At 38.0% G+C, this 19,694-nt stretch overlaps 1 protein-coding gene across 1 annotated transcript in view; it reads left to right on the forward strand.

Moving 5' to 3' along the window:
* Window positions 1-19,694, forward strand: part of ARHGAP15 (Rho GTPase activating protein 15) — a 601,263-nt gene that overhangs the window by 19,721 nt on the left and 561,848 nt on the right. The window contains exon 2 of the mRNA XM_080798365.1: window positions 8,403-8,581. Coding sequence (XP_080654491.1) covers window positions 8,417-8,581 — 165 coding nt within the window. The 5' untranslated portion in view covers window positions 8,403-8,416. The remainder of the gene's footprint in view (window positions 1-8,402; window positions 8,582-19,694) is intronic.

A 19,694-nucleotide genomic window follows, 5' to 3' on the forward strand; every position in this document is an offset into this window, starting at 1 on the left:
TATTCTGAAATGAAAATAAGGTATTCTTTATATTTTTAAAAATTCCTATTATTCTCCAGGGATGGGCCTCAGAAGGCCTGTAAAACATTGCTTTTTTTTTTTTCCTGCCCCAACTTATCATGCAATAACCAGAGTTCATTGGATCTTAGAAACGCTGGCCAGAGTGAGTTATAGATATATTTTTTTGATTTTTTTTTTTTTTATTTTATTTGACAGAGAGAGAGAGATCACAAGTAGGCAGAGAGGTAGGCAGAGAGAGTGAGAGAGGGAAGCAGGCTCCCTGCCAAGCAGAGAGCCCGATGTGGGACTCGATCCCAGGACCCTGAGATCATGACCTGAGCCGAAGGCAGCGGCTTAAACCACTGAGCCACCCAGGCGCCCCTAGATATATTTTTTTGAATCAGAAATGGACTTGATCAAAGACATTTTCCAACTGGTTTTGCTAGGCTATGTACACTGGCGTTAGGGATTTCCTATATTTGTATTCCATTTATATATTCAGTAAACATTTGCTAAGTCTCTATCGTTTTGTGAGGAAGCACAGGAAGATTTCCAAACAGTTAAATTGAAAGATGTACATGACATATACCGAATATAGCTCTATGATGATCATATGATATCCCCGATCTCTGTCAGATTTCCTTCAGAATTCTTGCTATCTTCTATTTCCATACATGGTTTCCAGTTGGCTCGGGGGGCCTATGACTAAAACAAGGACATTTGGTGACGCGGGACGTGGGTTCTGTCCTGGAGCTGCTTTGACCGGGCTGTGGCGCGGTGGGGAGGACACTCGGCCTGGCCGAGCTTCGCTTTGCTCTGCTCTGCAGCACGGAGAGGGTATCATCGTGCCTTTTCAGTTTCTCCTCGCCCAAATAATTCTTCATGCACTTTTATTTTTAATGCTACTGATGGGAAAGAGATGTCAAAAGTACACTTTCTAACTCAAAAGGGCAAGCTGCTGAGCCTTGGTGTAATTAACAGAGTGCAACAAATAATTGACAGAGCAGCTATGAAATTTACGATTAGACGAGTTATCACATCCGCTCCTCTCTGGGTTTCGGCAGTGGGAGTGGGAGAATCAGACCCAGATACCACGGAACCTTGTTTGCTGAACGGAGCCGCTTTGCGTGGCTCTTGCAAACTGCATTCTCATCACAGTTTCCTGTTTTTAAAGCAGTATTGAAAGTGGAACTAGTGCAATATCACAAGCTCCTTTCGCTCTTCGCTTGGTACAAATAAAATCAGGAAGTCTAGAGAAATTGTGAAGCCAGTCCTAAGTGATTTACATTTTAATTTCTCACTCAGGGATATTTATTTGGAGAGTTTTGTGAAATCAATGGATATTTTAGACACAGGCAAAACGGACTAATTCTTCAATATTTTCATTAGTCATTCACCACGGCTCTCTGTGCCTCCCGCAAGAATGTAAATGCATCAGGCAACACTGTTTTCTCTAATAAATTTTGATAATAATGATGATTATGATAATCATAATGAGTAGATGATATGTTATAGGAAGAACAAGGGGAATACTGAATAAGCATCTAGATCACATGAAACTTAATATAACTTGTAGTTAGCAAAATGTTTGATGTCACTAAGTGGGATATAAGTAAGCAGAGACAAATATTATTGATTTTACAATTTGCTCTTTGAAATAGAGAAAGTTGAGGGTCAATGAGGGAAGAAAACCAGGATGGAACAACAGAATGATTCCAAAGGCCCGTGAATGTTCCTGGAATAATAACACAGAAAAACTCACAAATTGCAGGTCTTCCCTGCCTTTCTGACTAGCGCCTTGTGAAACTGATGCATACGTTCCTGCAAGCACATCCACTCCCTGATGCTGGGAGCCAAGTCATGCTGCTCCCTGGGATGTGAGGGTTTGCCTCTAGGTTGGGCAGCCTTCATAATGGAGTTTGTTCCCCTAGGACCTTCTTCCATAAACACTCAGAAACAAGACCACCATGGCAGGGCCCTCACATGGCACAACTCCAGGAAACACCCTTTACTAGAATGTAATGCCAGTGTCCTGTCCCTGATCACAAATGCTGCTTCCCTTGGAATTCACTTAAGATCAGACATGGAGTAGACTGACCGTGGCTCTTCTGTTGCAAGATATTTCTCCCATATAGTCAGAAGAGTTTCCAGAGATTCTGAGATGCAGGTAAATGCTCCCCTGAGAGTTAAGGGGAAGTCTGACCAATCATTGATGCCCTTATGGGAATTAGTTTAAGTATTTCCCTCCCATCTACATCTTAGTGATTCACCGAGAGGACAGATGTTTAAAGGACAGACGTAAGGAAGAATGGATGGTGGAATTTCAGAAGTGCTGACTCTTTGGATGAGATGGGACCTGAGTAGGTGCTGCAGTGGGGGGCTTTGGCAGCCCAAAATGAGAAGGATCATAGAGTGTCTGCTAGAGGAACAACAGAGTAGTGGGATACCGGCAAGGAGAAAATGAGAAGTTGAAAGAGGGTGAAGAGATAGGGTTATAAGTGGAATCCAAATGCAATTCAAAAAATTTTGCCTAGAATGGCCTTCTCCACCTTGTATGAGGCTCCTAGCAGGACAGATGGAAAGAAATCATCTCCAAACCCTCAACTGCAACAGTTAAAAGTTCCACAGCCATTAGTACAGCTGTCATTTCAGCCCCTTAGATTTCCTTCCTCCTCTGTCTTCTCTCCTTCCTCTTGCACATCCCTGGGTTTTGCGGGCAGGGGCCACCCGCAGGTCCTGCACCCCTCTGTCTTATGCTCATTTTATCAATATGACACCTTTGTGTATTATGCCAAGGAAACCCCTCTTCCTTCATCGCTCCCTCAGAGCATCTAGAATACCAGCCCCTTACAGTCCTGGCTGGGTTAGAAGGAAGGGGCTCTCAGTCAGTCCTTCACCCCCCTCAAGAGGCTCGCAAGAGGACAGACTCACTCACACTGAGGTTAAATGCTGTTTTCTTCACGAAAGCCATCATTTCTCTTTTCCTTGAGCTTTCTTGGTGCTATGTTTTTCCTTGATGGTACATTTCACTATCCACATTGTCATCTCACAGTTCTTTGCATACTTTTGCATTGCTGAGCCCTTTGAAATGCCTCGCCTGTCCTGACTTAGCATCAGCCCCAACTTTGCAGACTTTCTCTCCACCTCCCACTTCCACCCGAGTTTGATGCCATTGCTCCTCTCCCCACCTGGACACAACTCTATTCTCCTTTAATTATTGATTTGTTTCTCCACCATCCTCACCAACCTGTAAGGCACCTGATTTAAAAAAATAAAAAAGAAAGAAAGAAAAAAAAAAAAAAAGAAAATCACCAGCCTCTGATATAGTATATGCCACTTAGGAGACTCTCCATAAATGTTGAATGGATCATTTATTTTCTGCTGGTGAAAATCTTTAAGAGGAGGTTTTGTGTCATATCTATTCTTCTCAGAGATTTTGTGTCATAGTGCTCTGCGAAGTTAGAAACTACCAATTTTAGGAAATACAAGAACAATTATGAAATAGTATTGAGTGAATGCCATCATAGAACACAAAATACAAGGGAAATTGAATAAAGAGAAAAACTAGAGTGTCTTTGAGGTATCAACAAAATGTGAAGATGGGGAAAGGAAGTAATGGTGAGAGGAGAGAAAGCATGGGGAGAGAAATCACCTTAATATTATAGTAGGGGAGAAGTCAGCCTAACAAAAATGTCTGTAAAAGGAAGATTCTGGAAGTTTTTTCTTCAGCCTATCCCCAACAAAATAGGTGGGGAAGCCAGATGAGAGGTGTTCTAAGTAATCCGGCCTTTTGACAGTAACTCATCACTAGGCAAATAACGAGTTGATTGTGAAATCATTACAAGAATGCAAATGTTGATTTGACTTTGAAATTTGTGCAAACTCTGAGGAAGCAACATGTTCTATAAATGGCATGTGGCCAGGCTATGTAAATACAGTGGCTTCATGCTCTTGGTCAGAAGATAGTGGCTTTAGCCTAAGTGATTTCCCTTACCAACATAACAAACACACCATCTTTTGAGTTTGAAAGATCAAGGCTTATATGCACTCAGAAGAGAACCCAGATATTTCTTTTCTTTTTTTTTAAGATTTTATTTATTTAATTGACCCTGAGAGATCACAAGTAGGTGGAGAGGCAGGAAGAGAGAGAGGGGGAAGCAGGCTCCCTGCTGAGCAGAAAGCCTGATGTGGGACTCGATCCTGGGACTCTAGAATCATGACCTGAGCTGAAGGCAGTTGCCTAACCAACTGAGCCACCCATGTGCCCAATTTTTAACTTTTTAAAAATTTAAATTTCAAGTATAGTTTACACAAAATGTTATGTTAGTTTCAGGTGTACACCATAGTGATTTGACAAGATTCTACATTATACTGTGATCATGACAAGTATAACTACCATCTGTCACCAAACAACTTTATTACAATATTATTGGCTATATTCATTTTCTCGTGCCTTTTATTCCATGACTTACTCATTCCATAACTGGAAGCCTGTACCTTCTACTCCCCTTCGCCCATTTTGCCCATCTCCCCACCCGCATTCCCTCTGTTAACCATCAATTTGTTCTATCTATTTATAGGTCTTATTTTGCTTTTTGTTGTTATTTATCCATTTTCTTGTGTTTAGCTTTTTTTAGACTTCATGTATGAGTAAAAACATATGGTATTTGTCTTTCTCAATCTGACTTATTCCACTTAGCATAATACCCTCTAGATGCATCCACGTTGTTGCAAATGTAATGATCTCAGTCTTTTTTGGCTGCATAGTATTCCATTGCATATATATATATATATATATATATATATATATATATATACACACCACATTTTTCTTATCTATCAATGGACATTTAGGTTGCTTCTGTATCTTGGCTATTATAAATAATGCTGCAATAAACATAAGGTTACATATATCTTTCTGATTTAGTGTTTTTGCTTTCTTTGGATAAATACCCAGTAGTATAATTATCGGATCATATAGTGTTTCTATTTTTAATTTTTTTGAGGAAATCCCATACTGTTTTCACAGTAACTGTACCAGTATCCACCAACAGTGTATGAGGGTTCCTTTTTGTCTGTATACTCACCAACCCTTACTACTTCTTGTGTTATTGACTTTAGCCATTCTCACAGGTGTGAGGTTATATCTCATTGTGGTTTGGATTTTCATTTCCCTGATTAGCGATGTTGAGCTTGTTTTCATGCTCATGGTCTGTTGGCCATCTGTATGTCTTATTTGGAGAAATGTTCATTCAGGTCCTGTGCCTATTTTTGAATTGGATTGTTTGTATTTTTTTTTTTTTGGTGTTAAGTTGTATGTGTTCTTTATAAATTTTGGATACTAACCCTTTATCAAGTATGTCACTGGCAAATATTATTCTCCCATTCCATAGGTTGCCTTCTAGTTTTGTTGATGGTTTCTTTTGTTGTGCAGAAGCTTTTGATTTTGATGCAGTCCCAATAGTTTATTTTTGCTTTTGTTTCCCTTTCCTGAAGAAAAATATCTAGAAAAATGTTGCTACAGTCAGTATCAGAAAAATTACTACTTGTGTACCCTTCTAGGATTTTTATGGCTTCAGGTCTCACATTTATGTCTTTAACCCATTTTCAGTTTATTTTTGTGTATGGTGTTAGAAAGTGGGACAGTTTTATTCTTTTATATGGAGCTGTTCAGTTTTCCCGGCACCTTTTATTGAAGAAACCGTCCTTTTCCCATTGTCTATTCTTGCTTCCTTTGTCATAGATTAGTTGACCATATAATCACAGCCTTATTTCTGGGCTTTCTATCCTGTTCTACTGACCTATGTGCCTATTTTTTCCCAGTAACATAGTGTTTTGATTACTACAGCTTTGTAGTACATTTTGAAATCTGGAATTGTAATACCTCCAGCTTTGTTTTTCTCTCTCAAGATTGGTTTGGCTATTCAGGGTATTTTGTGGTTCCATACAGATTTTAGTATAATTTATTCTGAAAAACTCATGATTTTAATAGTAGCATCCTCAAAAATATCAAAGATTCATAGATTCACTTTGTTATTGTGTTTACTTTCTGATTGGCTATGAAAATTAATAGCTTTAATAATAATAATAATAATAATAATAATAATATACAGAATAAAACCAAAAGCTTATTGGCCTATACTCAGATATATGGAAAATGCATTTACTTTTTTTTTTTAACAGTTATCTGTATAATACTCTACATCTTATTCAAGTTAGAAGTAGAGGTAAGATTCCCTATGTCTATATTAGTAGCCAAATTTTATTCATTTTAAAATCCTTCTTATCAAAGCAACTGTTATTATATTCCTATGGAATAGTGGAGATGAGATTTTCTTTTTTTATTACTTCAAATTTTTATTTCCAGTCTTATTGAAATAGCTCTTTTATTCTCAACTACATGAGTTTTTATAATATATCACTCATACAGAAGCATAAAAATGGAAGTATGAACAAAATAAAGAATTAAGAAACTTAAGTCAATTTAATTAATTTAGCTAAGGAATTTTTAAAACAACTTTCCCATAAATGTCTTTATGAGATATAACTGAAGTACAATAGCACAAGTACTTATAGAATTTGATCATTTTTAAATACATGCATACAATTGTTAAACCATCACCACAGTCAAGCTAACAAACATAACCATCACCTAAAAGTTTCCTCGTATTTACCATAATCCATTTTTCCCTTCATGCTATCTTTAGGCAATCACAGATCAGCTTTCTATAATTAAATACTGGCTTGCATTTCCTAGAATATTATATAAATGAAATCATAAGCACTCCATAGGTACTTTCTTTTGGCCTGGCCTCTTTTATTCAGGAATTTGCAATTCATCCCTGTGGTTGCAACCATCAATAGTCTATTCTTTTTATTGCTGAGGAATATTTCATAGTATAGATTAACTAGAACGTATCTGTTTACCAGGATGGGTCTTTTTTTGGAACAAAATACAGGTCCTCCTCTTCTTCTGTCCATTATTCTTGGGAAAACTATTAGTCTCTCTGAACTTTATTTTTCTTTTCTAGAAAGGTATGAGTTGAATGCCTATCTTATGGGAGTTTCGCAAGAATTGAATCACTGACTGTATTGCCTGGTCAATAGTAAATGCTCAACAAATATTAACTTCTTTGCTAAATTATCACTCCATTGCCTTACTGGTATCAATTATGAAGTAACACTTTGTCTCCTATTAAAATGTTTTCATTCTTTTCTGACCTTCTTAGAGTTCCCTGAGCTTGAACATTACCAAGATGCTAGCTAACCCCATTGTCTGTCCAACAGCTATAGGGGTACCAATACAGTTAGCTCCCTAGAATACAATCCTTCCCTTGGATTATCTTGGCTTGTGATTGATGACAATTTTTTTCTAGTGTGGACACATGTGCCCAGACCAGCTCTGTAATGTCTATAGGTGAGACACGCCAGAAGGGGGTCTGTTTCTAGAAGCTTAGAAGTTGTATTTGCATTGCACATGTTCTCTTTTAAATGACATGATATGCTCCTCAGAGGGGCTTGTGGAGAGGGGCCATTAAAAAGGATTATGGATTTGGGGAAGCAACCAAAGCCCTCCCAGTCCACCCATGGATGTTGCCACGGTTTAGTTCTCTTCATTTGCTTTTCCAAATTATTGTTTCCTCACTGCTATTCCTTTAGCATGTGCCTGCCCTGAATTTTCCTGCCTAAATCAGACTTAAAGGAAACATCAATAAATAGATGGTTTTGATTTTCTCTTTTTTCATAGTCTTCATCAACATTATGTCCATCAAAGCTACTGAAACTAGTTTAGTTGGCTGATGGCAGCAGACAAAGGACCTTTAATTGCCCTTCTTGGGTATTGTGAGTGAGGGTCAGGGCTAGGACTGAACACCATGCAAAGAAGGCCAAGCCAACATATTTCATGGTCAGTGGGACCAGCTTAGTGTGCCCTAAAGCCAATTCTTCTCACTTAAATACAATCTCGTCCATGTAGGTTTTTGGTCACTAAAAAAAGATGAAGGGGGGGTAGCGTATAGGGGTGAGGTGGGATGGGGTGGGTAAAAGTTCGGTAACGTTGTGAATGCAAACAGCATGTACCCTGAAGATAGTTAATTGGCATTTCTACATAAGGAAGAATATCGTGTTGCCATTAGAAATCCCCTAATGGAATTGGGAACCACACAAGTGTGGCTGTGCTGGCTATGAACTTGGAAGTCCTCTGGCAGGTATAGTAGTGTCCACATACAGAGGCTCCAGTTGATAAAAACAACTACAGAGTAATTACCTTCTGCACTATTCAGAGAGGTGGAGATGGTTTGTTTCATTTCTGTACCTTAGTGATGAACAGGAAACTGCACCCCACCAAGTTTTTCTTGGAAAAAATATATTTAGAATAACACAATGCTTTCATATTTTACCAGGATAACGCTATAATATGCAGAAATCTATGAATTCTGATACCTCTGTGGAAACACTGAATTCCACCCGTCAAGGCACCGGAGCTGTGCAAATGAGAATCAAAAATGCCAACAGCCACCACGACAGGCTGAGCCAAAGTAAATCCATGATCCTCACCGATGCTGGGAAGGTCATTGAACCCGTAAGTCCAATACCCCAAGCCCCCATGTTCTGTGATACAGACTTTTGTTAAAAAAGTAAAAAACAAACAACAACAAAAAACTAATTAGCTTTGTTTTATTTGTTTTCCTAATGTGCATGAGAAAACTGTTTTTGTAATGCATTTTATCTTGCCTACTTATAGTCATAATAATATCCCCAGTTGCAAGAGAGGAGCTGGGCTTAATCCAGAGTGATAAAGTGGATTTGGAGCTAGACTGAAGAGCACCTTTGACTCATTTTAAGGGCCTCCACTATCATGCTTCAGTGTTATAAAAATAATGAGGTTATGCTAGCATGTGGCGTTTGTACTTCCAAATACAGTACATCACTTTGAAAAGCCAGAGGCTAAAATTAGCTAAGAATGAAATGAGGGGGGGGGGTGGAATCTTCAAAAAAAAAATGTGAAAATCTCTTTCTTAAAATCTCCCAACAATATATAATATTGGAATTACGATTTGATTTGGAATGAGCTTAAATGGTGTGGCGATGGAAGGTTTGGAGAGGAAGCCATTTTGTCTCGATAATGTGTCATTAGGAAGATTTGAAATAAAATAGTTAGAGATGAACTCTACTGCCAATTGTGTCCCTGCCCCTGCACGCATCCTGAGCCACTAAACACACTGATTACGATGAGTCTCCTCTGGTTAATTTTCTTCCATAATGGTGGTAACTTGCAGCTGAGGCCATAGGATGTTACAAAATTATTTATGCAATGTTAGCCACTCTTTTGGACCCCAGATCTATTTTGTTTCTCGCAGTGAGAGCGAGAGCGGGAAATAGGTTAGCTGGGGACAGACTGTGAGTCCCAGTCACTCCACAGAACCATGTGAGCTATTAATTGAGTGTTCTGTTAATATCGTAGGGGCCTATGAAATATTCAGCTCCCTAACTGAGTTATTAAATGAGATAAACTTGCTGAGTTGCATGTCACCGATTATATTTATTCCCTGTTTTCACTCGAATTTCAAGTGTGAAATTAACCCACCACCATCTCAAGAGCTTGAGAAATACATAGTTTTAAGCATGCTTTCTTCAGGTATTATAGACAAATTCAGCACAAGGAAGCCAGTGATTATAGGTCAGGGGTGGGAGCTCCATCCTGAGATAAGGTCCCGAGAGAGATGTGTTTTTCTTTCTTTATTCTCCCGTTTAAAAGTATTGTCTGCTGGGAGGCACAGCACTGCCTGCCTGACTCTGCCTTTAAACCAGCTAAAATGTTCCTCAACTATGAACTTGAGACGGTGGTTAGAGTAAATTATTGGAATCTCTGTAATGTATTATCAGTAAGAACTGTACCTTTGAAAAAGTTTAAAAGTTAAGTATATTTAATGATGCCTAACATATTTTATTGGCTGTGTTTAACAAAAGGCACTATGCCGCAGTTGTTTTTGACAAGCATGAAAACATCACAGCATGAGACTGCAAAAGGAATTATGGAGAGAAATTACAAGTGATCCATCTCTCAATGAATTATCCACCTCAATAGCCCGCAGAACTCAGCTACCAATTAACACCTACTTTATTACATGTTGGGATGTACTTAATAACTTTCATGTGTTTATGCACTATTACCTTGACTGATGCCTCTTGTACAATTAGGCATAATTGGCATATCAATATGCAAAAGTTAAAAGGATTAACCCTCTTAAAACTAATGAGCATTTCTGTATCCAGCTGCTAAATGAGACAAAATTAGCATTTTTCACTTTTGGGCAGGATTTTATCATGCAGTTTCTCATTGTTGATATTACCTTGTTACATAACTTTAGTTTGGGGGGTTATATGCTGGACTGCTAGAGAAGAGTTTTCCAAAGTTAAATTAGCTATAATTATCCCAGCTTTTGTTTCCGCATTCTTAGCCTGGGCAATATGTATTCCTCGATAAGGAACAAAAATAAAAGTTACTTTTGGTTATGTGTACTCAGTGCATAATTATATAAAAGGGGTATTTTAGTGAGGATATGTCATTTCACCGAGAAAACTTGGCTCAGAGCTACTGTACTGAAAGCCTGCCACAGCACTAATTTTCTTTCTGTCTCGGTTCTTTTCATCTCTTTTTTCCATGCACAATTTTCTGACTAGATACTGACAGAATGTAAAGTATTTTGGCATATTTATTCAAACAAGCCTGTTAAAGATATCTGCTCAAGCTAAACTAAGAACTTGATTTTTCAGAAGTTGGAGGTTGGGGTGAGGTCAAGGGGGGAGATCTTGAACTTAGGAGAGGCAGGAGGAGGTGTATTCTAAAATGTGTGCACCTATCACACGTGGCATGGCTTGTTGTAACAGAGACACTTACATTTAATCTGTACACTTACATTTAATCTGAAATTAATCTGAAATTAGGACTACTTCAAGACATATACATATATATATATGTATATCTGTTTTGCGTTATATTTCATATACATGGCACATATATACTACGTGTCCCCTGGCATAACTGTTATGCAAATCTAATATGGACTTATTGGAGTATATAACGTAAGAATCTGATACTGTATTTGCAACAATTTAACTTGTTACAGAAAATGATAAAAGGTTCTCGGGTCTAATCAATTGTATGATTTTGTCATTAATGCATAAAATCCTCCTTATTATTGCGTTCAATTAAAAATACTGCTAACAGGACTGTGAACTTGGAACACCATATAAAACTTTCCTGGATATGTCAGAAGAACCTATGTTCTTGGTATCTTAAACAGAGGAGCAGTCTGAACTGCCAGGAGAAACATTTATTCGACCCTGTGCTATGCAAACGCAGGTGAATTTACTTATTACTTTGAAGTTTTCATTACCCAAGGGCTGCATGGAAGCATTTCAGTAAAGCAGGTATTAATTCTCCATTAGTATTTCCCTGGCAGTATGCGCCGTTTTCTTTAAACACCCAATGATCATGTTTATGTAGTTAATAAGGCCACTTTGCTACCTGGCCAATGTTGGAGAGGTGGGAAGCTTGGGCACGGAAGGAAGCGGTTAGCCAAATTGCCTCTCTGTAAGAGAGATCTGGAGACCTCCGCTTGGTAGGGAAGGAACGCTCTTTGGTCTCAGTGATTTGTTGTCTCAACCTGAGCACCGGAGTGAGACCTCTTAAAGGTGGACTGCTTATTTGCCCGAATGTGCGAAACATAGAAGCAGACGGCTTCGGGAGCGTAAATGGGGGGCAAGTCAAGTGTGCCTCTTTAAGGGCTGAAAGGCTAATGTACAATCCAGCAAATAGCTACTGGGGAAGGTTTAATGTGGCTTTGATGCTATTTATAAGAGGGAAGCTCCAGCCTACTAGACAGTTTAGAATAGATATTAATGAAGAGTTTAAATAGCCCAAATCAGGAAAATTGCAGACATAGGATTTGCAGACAGGAGCAGTTTCGGCATTTAATGCTGGTGTCTTAAGCAGCCACATGTATGAATATTCACCACTTCCTTCTTGTAAACTCCACAGAAGTGCAATCCTTTATTCATGGCCCTCGTGGACAGGGGAATATCTTCTTATTACTGTTAGGATAAGGACTTAGGTTGAGCCATTCCTAAATGCTAACGTACACGACTCCTTCTGCTTCCATTAACAGACTGCGCATGTTCATTTTTCTTTTTTAATATATTATAAAGAAAAAGAGGAAACAATTTTCTTTTGTTTCTTACTTCTGTGATTATAGGATACTTGCCAAAGTTGTGGCTAGCCAAAAAGGCAGACATAAAAATTGCTACTAAAAATATAAGCCTTCTGTTTAGCAGAGTTTTTGAGAAATATTATGAGACTGTAGGACTTGTCCATGTTTACTTCAAATCACGCTTATAGTTAGGTTTGAGGCTTTGTTTGTATAAATGGTCCTGAAGTGGATCCTGATATTTAATTAAAATGACACTAAATCACATTGAATTGATAAGACTTGGCATCTCAAACAAAGGTAATTGCCCGTATTGGTTTTCTGCAAAAATAGCGCTGCTTGGAAAATGTGCAGCCAACACAGACTGTCAACTCCATTTATAGATCAATATGTGAAAACCATTGATCAGGCAGGCATGTATAACAGTAACACTTTGCATTTATTTGTTGTTTTTATACCACATTAAGGCTTACAGGATTATAGGCTTCCTAAATATTTTGACTTCCTCATAAATATATGATCTGTTGCATGTTAATTAAATGAGAGTCTGCAGCCATTTCTAAAATTGTTTTTAGTTTGATGATTTCCTTTTATTGCTGTGGATCGTATGATCTGAAAATGGATTAGTTTCCTTCTGCATAAAGATTATTAAAGCTTATTTTAATGTGTCCTATTTAGTGTAAGATGTGGATGCCTTTTTGCTTTGAAAAATATAGATACAGACAATTATTTTCTCTTAGCGAGTGGCTGATCTTTTTTTATTAACTGAGCATTCTCAGCACTCAGGGTAGAATTATTTCCTGACATATTTTGCACACTCTGTAGATAACGGGTCTTCTTGATTTCTCCTGATAGAATGCTTTTGTTTTTTTTCCCCCTTTTCTTTTTATCTAGCTCTGTAGTACAGGCATCTGATCAAACATTATGTAGAAAATAAACTGATCATCTCAATTAAATTCTAGCCACACACAAATATAATTTGAATTCTATTTTTCTCATTCGAGAACAAGCCTTATGAACTGTTCTTGTACACTGCATTCTGCAGTTAAATCTTTCTTATCTCATCAGTGTAAGGACAGTGTTTTGTTCCTAATCTTTATTGGACTATTGTGGATGACATTTGTAAGCCATTTTGGTTTATAAGGGAAAGTTAGAGGACAGTGGAGTGAGCCTCTCCGTAGATCCAAACCTCAGATATGACTACGCAATAATGCGTCTTCCACTGCAATTTTCTTTGCCACTGAGAGGTCAATTTTGTTGAGAAATCTTTTTATATCCTCTATATACATCAGGAGCGCTGCTTTCAAGACAATACTTGTCTTTATATACAATACTAAAGCAGTAATAGAAAAAACCGGATTTCAGAAATAGAAAAAAAAATACTCATGAAATCCAAGGGTTACCTGAGGTGACCAGTGTGCTGGTGACAGACTCAAAAGTTTATTAGCTAGAATTTTGACTTTTACGTGATCTGCGCTCGTGGGTGGGGGTGGGGGGTTGGGATTTCCTGCCTTGTCCTTGCTTTCGCATGTCAGCTCATGCAGTGCAATGTTCACCTGTCATTTACCAGCACACACTGGACTTGCCAAAGGCTCGGAAAGTTTGCAACGACAGGGGCGAGTCTGCGCTTCAGAGAATGAGCGGAGGCTCTTGAATTCACGTTCGTGGCTGCGTCGTTTTCATTTTAACTTGAGCATAGCTAAATTTGTTTATAATCTCCTACTGATTGAACATGGCGCTGAATGTACATGAGATACATTTTTTTAAAAGTTAGTCCTCTGATTACTAATTTGAATCCAAAACTCTAACCTTGTTAGCATCTGGACTTATTTCCATAATAACAACCCCTTCAGAACCTACAAAGTAATGAATAATTGACAACAAATGAAATGTTTTGATAGTTGTCGGCACAAAGCATGTTTAATGTTTTGTGTTGCTTCCTAGCTAATTATGTAGATGACACATTTGTCAGACCTTGACTGCCATTAGAAACGTGTTTCCAGAGGGGAGAAAAACAGGCTATTCATAGAGTAATTAACTAGAATGCTCAATGACCTGTGAGAGATTCAAATCGCTGCCAGTTCAGACATTGTTTTGTTACAGAAGCAGAGGGGTAATTAAAATTCCAAATTACAGTCCTATGATGGAGCATTTGTTTGTTGACAGTATACTCTTACTCTAGTTTGTTAATTCTTTTTTAAATTGCTTCTAATCCATTTTATAGCTTTAGGAGTTCCGTCTTTGAATTTACTGACAACTAATATTATGGTAAATTGTACTTCAGTGGAGGACTGCGGTGCCTCACAGTTTCAAGGGAGCACAAGGTGGGTGGGACAAAGCAGCTCCTTCCCTGAACGGTCATATCAGGTGCTGTCAGCAGGAATGCCACGAACTCGGAACATCTTGTTAAATGCTGCGCCTCCAATTCTGTATTAAGGGAAATGTCCCCGCAGAAAATGCAGAGATAAAAGGAAAGCAGTGACGAACGTCTAAGGAGGAAAAAGAAACCTGGTCTCTCACTGAGAAATGATGGATTCAGGGGTAGTGCTCCCAAGGAGGAGAGAGGAGTTGGGGCTGAGGGTGACTTGGGCAAAGGTGTGGAGTTTAATGCAGCAGATGCAACAGTCTGCAGGAAAGCTCTCACAGATCACTCAAAAAGGAGGGCTTATTTTGCAGAAGTACCTTCCCTCTCAGGTTGGTAACAGACCTCAGGATAATAGGTATTGCCCGTGAAATTTTTCAAGGAATTATTGGCACGATTTACAAATCCAGAAGGCTGACATAGTCTAAAAAATTCAGCTCAAGTGAAATATTTACTTAGGTTGCTGAAAGTGAGAATATAGTTTTATTAAAATGATCTGACAGAAGTCACACGGTGTTTGATGCAGGCGAGCTGACAGAGGCATCCAGTGAGCGTTGATTATCCCGAAGTCACTGTCAGCTAGGATTGATTTTCACTTTCTCCGTTTATGTAACGGTTCCTGTAATACAGCTGACCCCGAATCACGTTACCTTGTCATTTCTCTGCATGGATCAAGAAGAGATGAGCTGAAAATAGCTAGACACTGACCTTGAACTTGCCAGAAAAGTGAGAAGTGACAGTGGGGTTTTTCTATAGTTCATGTACAAAGATGAAGGCAAACTCTTCCTCTGTTGAGTTCACTGTCGCAGCACAAGGGGGCAGAGCAGTACTAGAGATTACAGGTAAAACAGCTTCTGTAGCAGCATGGAAAGGCTCTGAAATACCACGTTAGAGCCAGAGGTCTCATTTTTACATCTTAGTGTAGACATAAAGGAGAATTACTGATGAATCAAAATCTCGGGTCCCCTGATGTTCATAATCAGTAATCTAAAAGTGTACATTCTAATTAAAAAAAGGTTACCTAATACTCTGTGTGGCAGCAACTACGCTATTCCGCTAAATTATTTGCAGCACCTCTTACTTAATTCATATTATACTCTTCCCTCGTGACATAACTTTGGAACCATAGTCAATATTATTAGGAGATTTTGGGGGCAAAGTCCTAAGTGGATAGGTGTCATTTTAGGTATAACTGTATCAGAAGATGGGAACAGTTCTTATACTTACTAAGTATCAAAATCCCAAGGCTAACATCAGACAGAGTTCCGATATGCGCTTACAAAGAGGTAATGTGCAAGCTGCAAAACGATGCTTGTCCCGTGATTTACATTTGTCTACACTTTATAATTTTCCCCTTTTAATATTTGTCTTGGTTTTCAAAGATGTCCTTTAATAGATCATTATTATAACCTTGGTTAATCAAAAACACCGTATGTTGAACACTGTCCTTTGCTTGCGAGCCCCTAGTTGAGCTAAATCATTGTTGTATTGATGCTGAATGTTTCTCATAAATGGCACCCAAAGCACTTGCCAACTGCAGCAGAGAACTGAAGCAGGTTGAGAAACAGAAGAAGAACAAACACTGATTTGATTATCTCCTAGGTTGTAAATGCCTTATGTAATGGCAAAATAGCATCTTTGCCTGTGTGATCGCACAATAACATTGTAAACCTCCACAGCAACAAGATCCATTCTTGCATATAGTGGATACTTTCTCTCTGTGTGCACAGGCACACACATATAAGTCTTTTATACATATATATGTGTATAATACATAGACACATCTCTCTATCTCTACAGATATATAGATATAGATGTAGATGTAGATATACAGAGAAAGATGCATAAAATATTTATATATTTAAGCTCACACACATATACATCTATTATACATATATACATATATAGTATATATGCATATCTCTATATCTCTATAGCTATAGATGTAGATATACAGAGAGATGTATAAAATATTTATATATTTAAGCTCACACACATATACATCTATTATACATATATACGTATATAGTATATATATGCATATCTCTATATCTCTATAGCTATAGATGTAGATATACAGAGAGATGTATAAAATATTTATATATTTAAGCTTATTTTTATATTCTAGGAAAAATAACCACATGCATACATTTACAAGCTGAAATATCAAACCGCTTCAAGACCCCTCTTTTGTAAATTTAACTCAGGACGAACGGACAATATGAAGATCTGAGAAATAAGTAGAATTCCATTATGTTTCAAGGATAGAATAAGTTGGAACACATTCTGCTGCTAAGAGTGAGGATGAAAATATTCAGAGTACCTGGGTCATCACAGAAGTCTGTAATATCTCATTTTGGGCCTCCTGTAGAAGAAAATGGGTTTGTGTTTCAAGCATAAGTCCTCCAACTTAGAAGATTTTGATGTGCATGTGTCTGCGTGTGTTTGTGTGTGTGTGTGTGTGTGTGTGTGTGTAAGGGGGGACGTATGGTGGATTTACAGTAATGCTTGCTGTGTCTAAAACCACATCTTTGAAGGCAGTCCTGAGGACCATTGCATTCCTTTAGAGTCCTTTGCATTCCTGCCCCTCAGAGCAGACAAAAGACCTCTTGGGTGCCCTCTCTCAGGTGATAGGACACCCACCCCTAGATGGTTGATAAACTTCTTCCTCTGAGGTCAGGGCAGACATAAAGGTGTTGGCTGCTAAGGCGCTTCCCCCAGAGTGGCGTGTCCCCCTCCCTTCACTGTGTAAGGCTTCTAATAAGGGACTCCCCTCCCTGATGTGTTCAGATTCGGTTTATTGTTACCATCTGTTTAATTACCCTCTCAGGTTTGTGTTGAGAGGCATGAAAGTATTTTATCCAGCCTTTGAATCCCTGTGTTACTAAAGAGATGTGGGTAAAGTACGTGTCAGTTTTCAAAGAGCATATTAAAAACTGATAAGCAGAACCATCTCCAAACAATACCATATAAGGAAAATGCATTATTTTTTACATTAATGCTTGTTGCAAGTAATTAGCAAATGTACAGTGATGTGGCGCTTTTCTAGGAATGATGCCATCTTCTTTACATACAATCTCATATGCTTCTCCTTTGAGGTGATGGATTTTTATGATTCCCATTCACTTCCAATGCACAGGCAATAAGTTTATTGGGGGAAGATATTGGGGTTTGAGTTGTGATAGAATGTATGGTTATCATTTGTCAAACCGGTTTAAGGATGTGCAAAAGCAAAAGAGAAATCGTGTACTCAAAAAACAAGAATAGAATCTTTGGGGAAAGGTGAGAAAAAAAAAACAACAGAGGAAAATCAGAGTTATTTTATTGTTTTCCTCTTCCTATTATTATCATTATTGTTATTATTATTGCTGCATTCCACATTTTTTCTTCCTCGAGCAGCACCAGCATGTTGTTTCTGGTGGCCACTGTAGTTACCATGATATGGTACATTTTCCACATGCAAATGCCTTTGATAAGAAGAATTACACTGGCTAACCTTGTCACCCCAATTATGTTTGAGTTATTTCATATACCAGTGTTTGGGTGAAATTTAAAAAAATAAAATGAAGCAAAACCAAATTCAAGTGTTTAAGTATCAAAATATTCTAAAGGTCTGACTGTGAAAATCAAAAGGAAATAAATCAGGTGGTTTTACTTCCTAAATCAAACAAGAAGCCAAATGGCTACTAATGTTTCATTTTTATTTATCCCTTAGGAAGTGATTTCAATAACTGAACACTGCCTCCAAGATTCCAAGATGGTATTAGATTGAGAATGTGTTTGAAAGCGTTCAGAAGTGATGGCCTTATTTTTATGTCAGTGCCCTTTTATAAGAGCCAAAACGGAAACAACCAAAGTACCGTTGTCTTTCTATTCCTTCATGAAGAAATCAGTGCTATTCTTGCCTCACGATCACATATTATTTCTGTGGTAGAAGAGGAATAGTGATGACACTAACTTTCCTCCGTGACTTTCGGTCACCTGACTTGTTTTCTTTCCCACGGGCTAAAAGGAAACTGTAGTTTCAGTATTTCCAATGAGAAGGGACATGTGTCTCCTTGCATTGAATTGTCATAGATCATATCATGTAGCACAAAGTGACCCAATATAGGAAGATAGGAAAACAAAGTGACAGTTTTGTTTGCTCAGATATAAACACCATCATCAAAATCTGGGGACGAATTCTGGAGCCCCAGAGCCAGATTGCAGGAATTAAATAGCTGGAATGATATTCTGTACTTAAATAAAATGCATTCAAGGCATAGTCTATAACCAGCAATGAAAAGATAATGAACAAATAAGCTTAGCTCAGGTTAGACAAACTGAGTGCAACTAGTCCCGTTTTTAAAATCTGGGATAAAGTGAATTGGCTGATACTTGATAATACATCACCCGCTGTGGTCTTCCCTATTGATCATAGCCTGACAATGGGTAACCTTTCATGGCAACTTCCTGTTTTACCATGAATTATTGACAGTGTTAATGCCAATAACACATGATCAAATAGACAGGAAAGAAGTTTACATTCCTGGATGTGCTATCCTTAACCTCCCTGCTTTTAATATCATAGTTTAAAAAAGAAAAAGAAAAAGAAAGAAAGAAGACATTTTCTTTCTTGTCTTGAAAACACTAATGAATTAGCTTTTACTTTCACACAGATTATTAATGTGACATCCTTGTAATTCTCATTTACAACACATTTTGGGCAATAAAGCCCATATTTAAGGGAATATTAGAATGGTCATTTTTACCCCAGTGTCCTCTATCTCATATAACAAAAATCCTGGGGTTGTTACTCGAATGGTGTGTCATAAGGTTCCTGAATTAATAATTTCCTGCTCACAGAGTTGTCATCATCCCAACCTTGCCTTCAAAATTCCCATGGAAAGGGGGCAAGCCGGTGAACAACGTTCATTCATTCATTCATTCATTCAGTAGTCCCTTATTTCATTTATTCAATAGATATTTATTGGTACCTACTGTATGTCAGAGACTGCTTTGCCCACTGAGGGTACAAAACAGAGAGTCTTGGAGGATACTTTTTTTTTTTTTTCAAAGATTTTATTTATTTCTTAGAGAGAAATAGTGAGAGAAGGAATACAGGCAGGGGGAGTGGAAGAGGG

The sequence above is a fragment of the Martes martes genome, assembly GCF_963455335.1.
Source record: "Martes martes genome assembly, chromosome: 3".
In the NCBI taxonomy this organism is placed as follows: Eukaryota; Metazoa; Chordata; class Mammalia; order Carnivora; family Mustelidae; genus Martes; species Martes martes.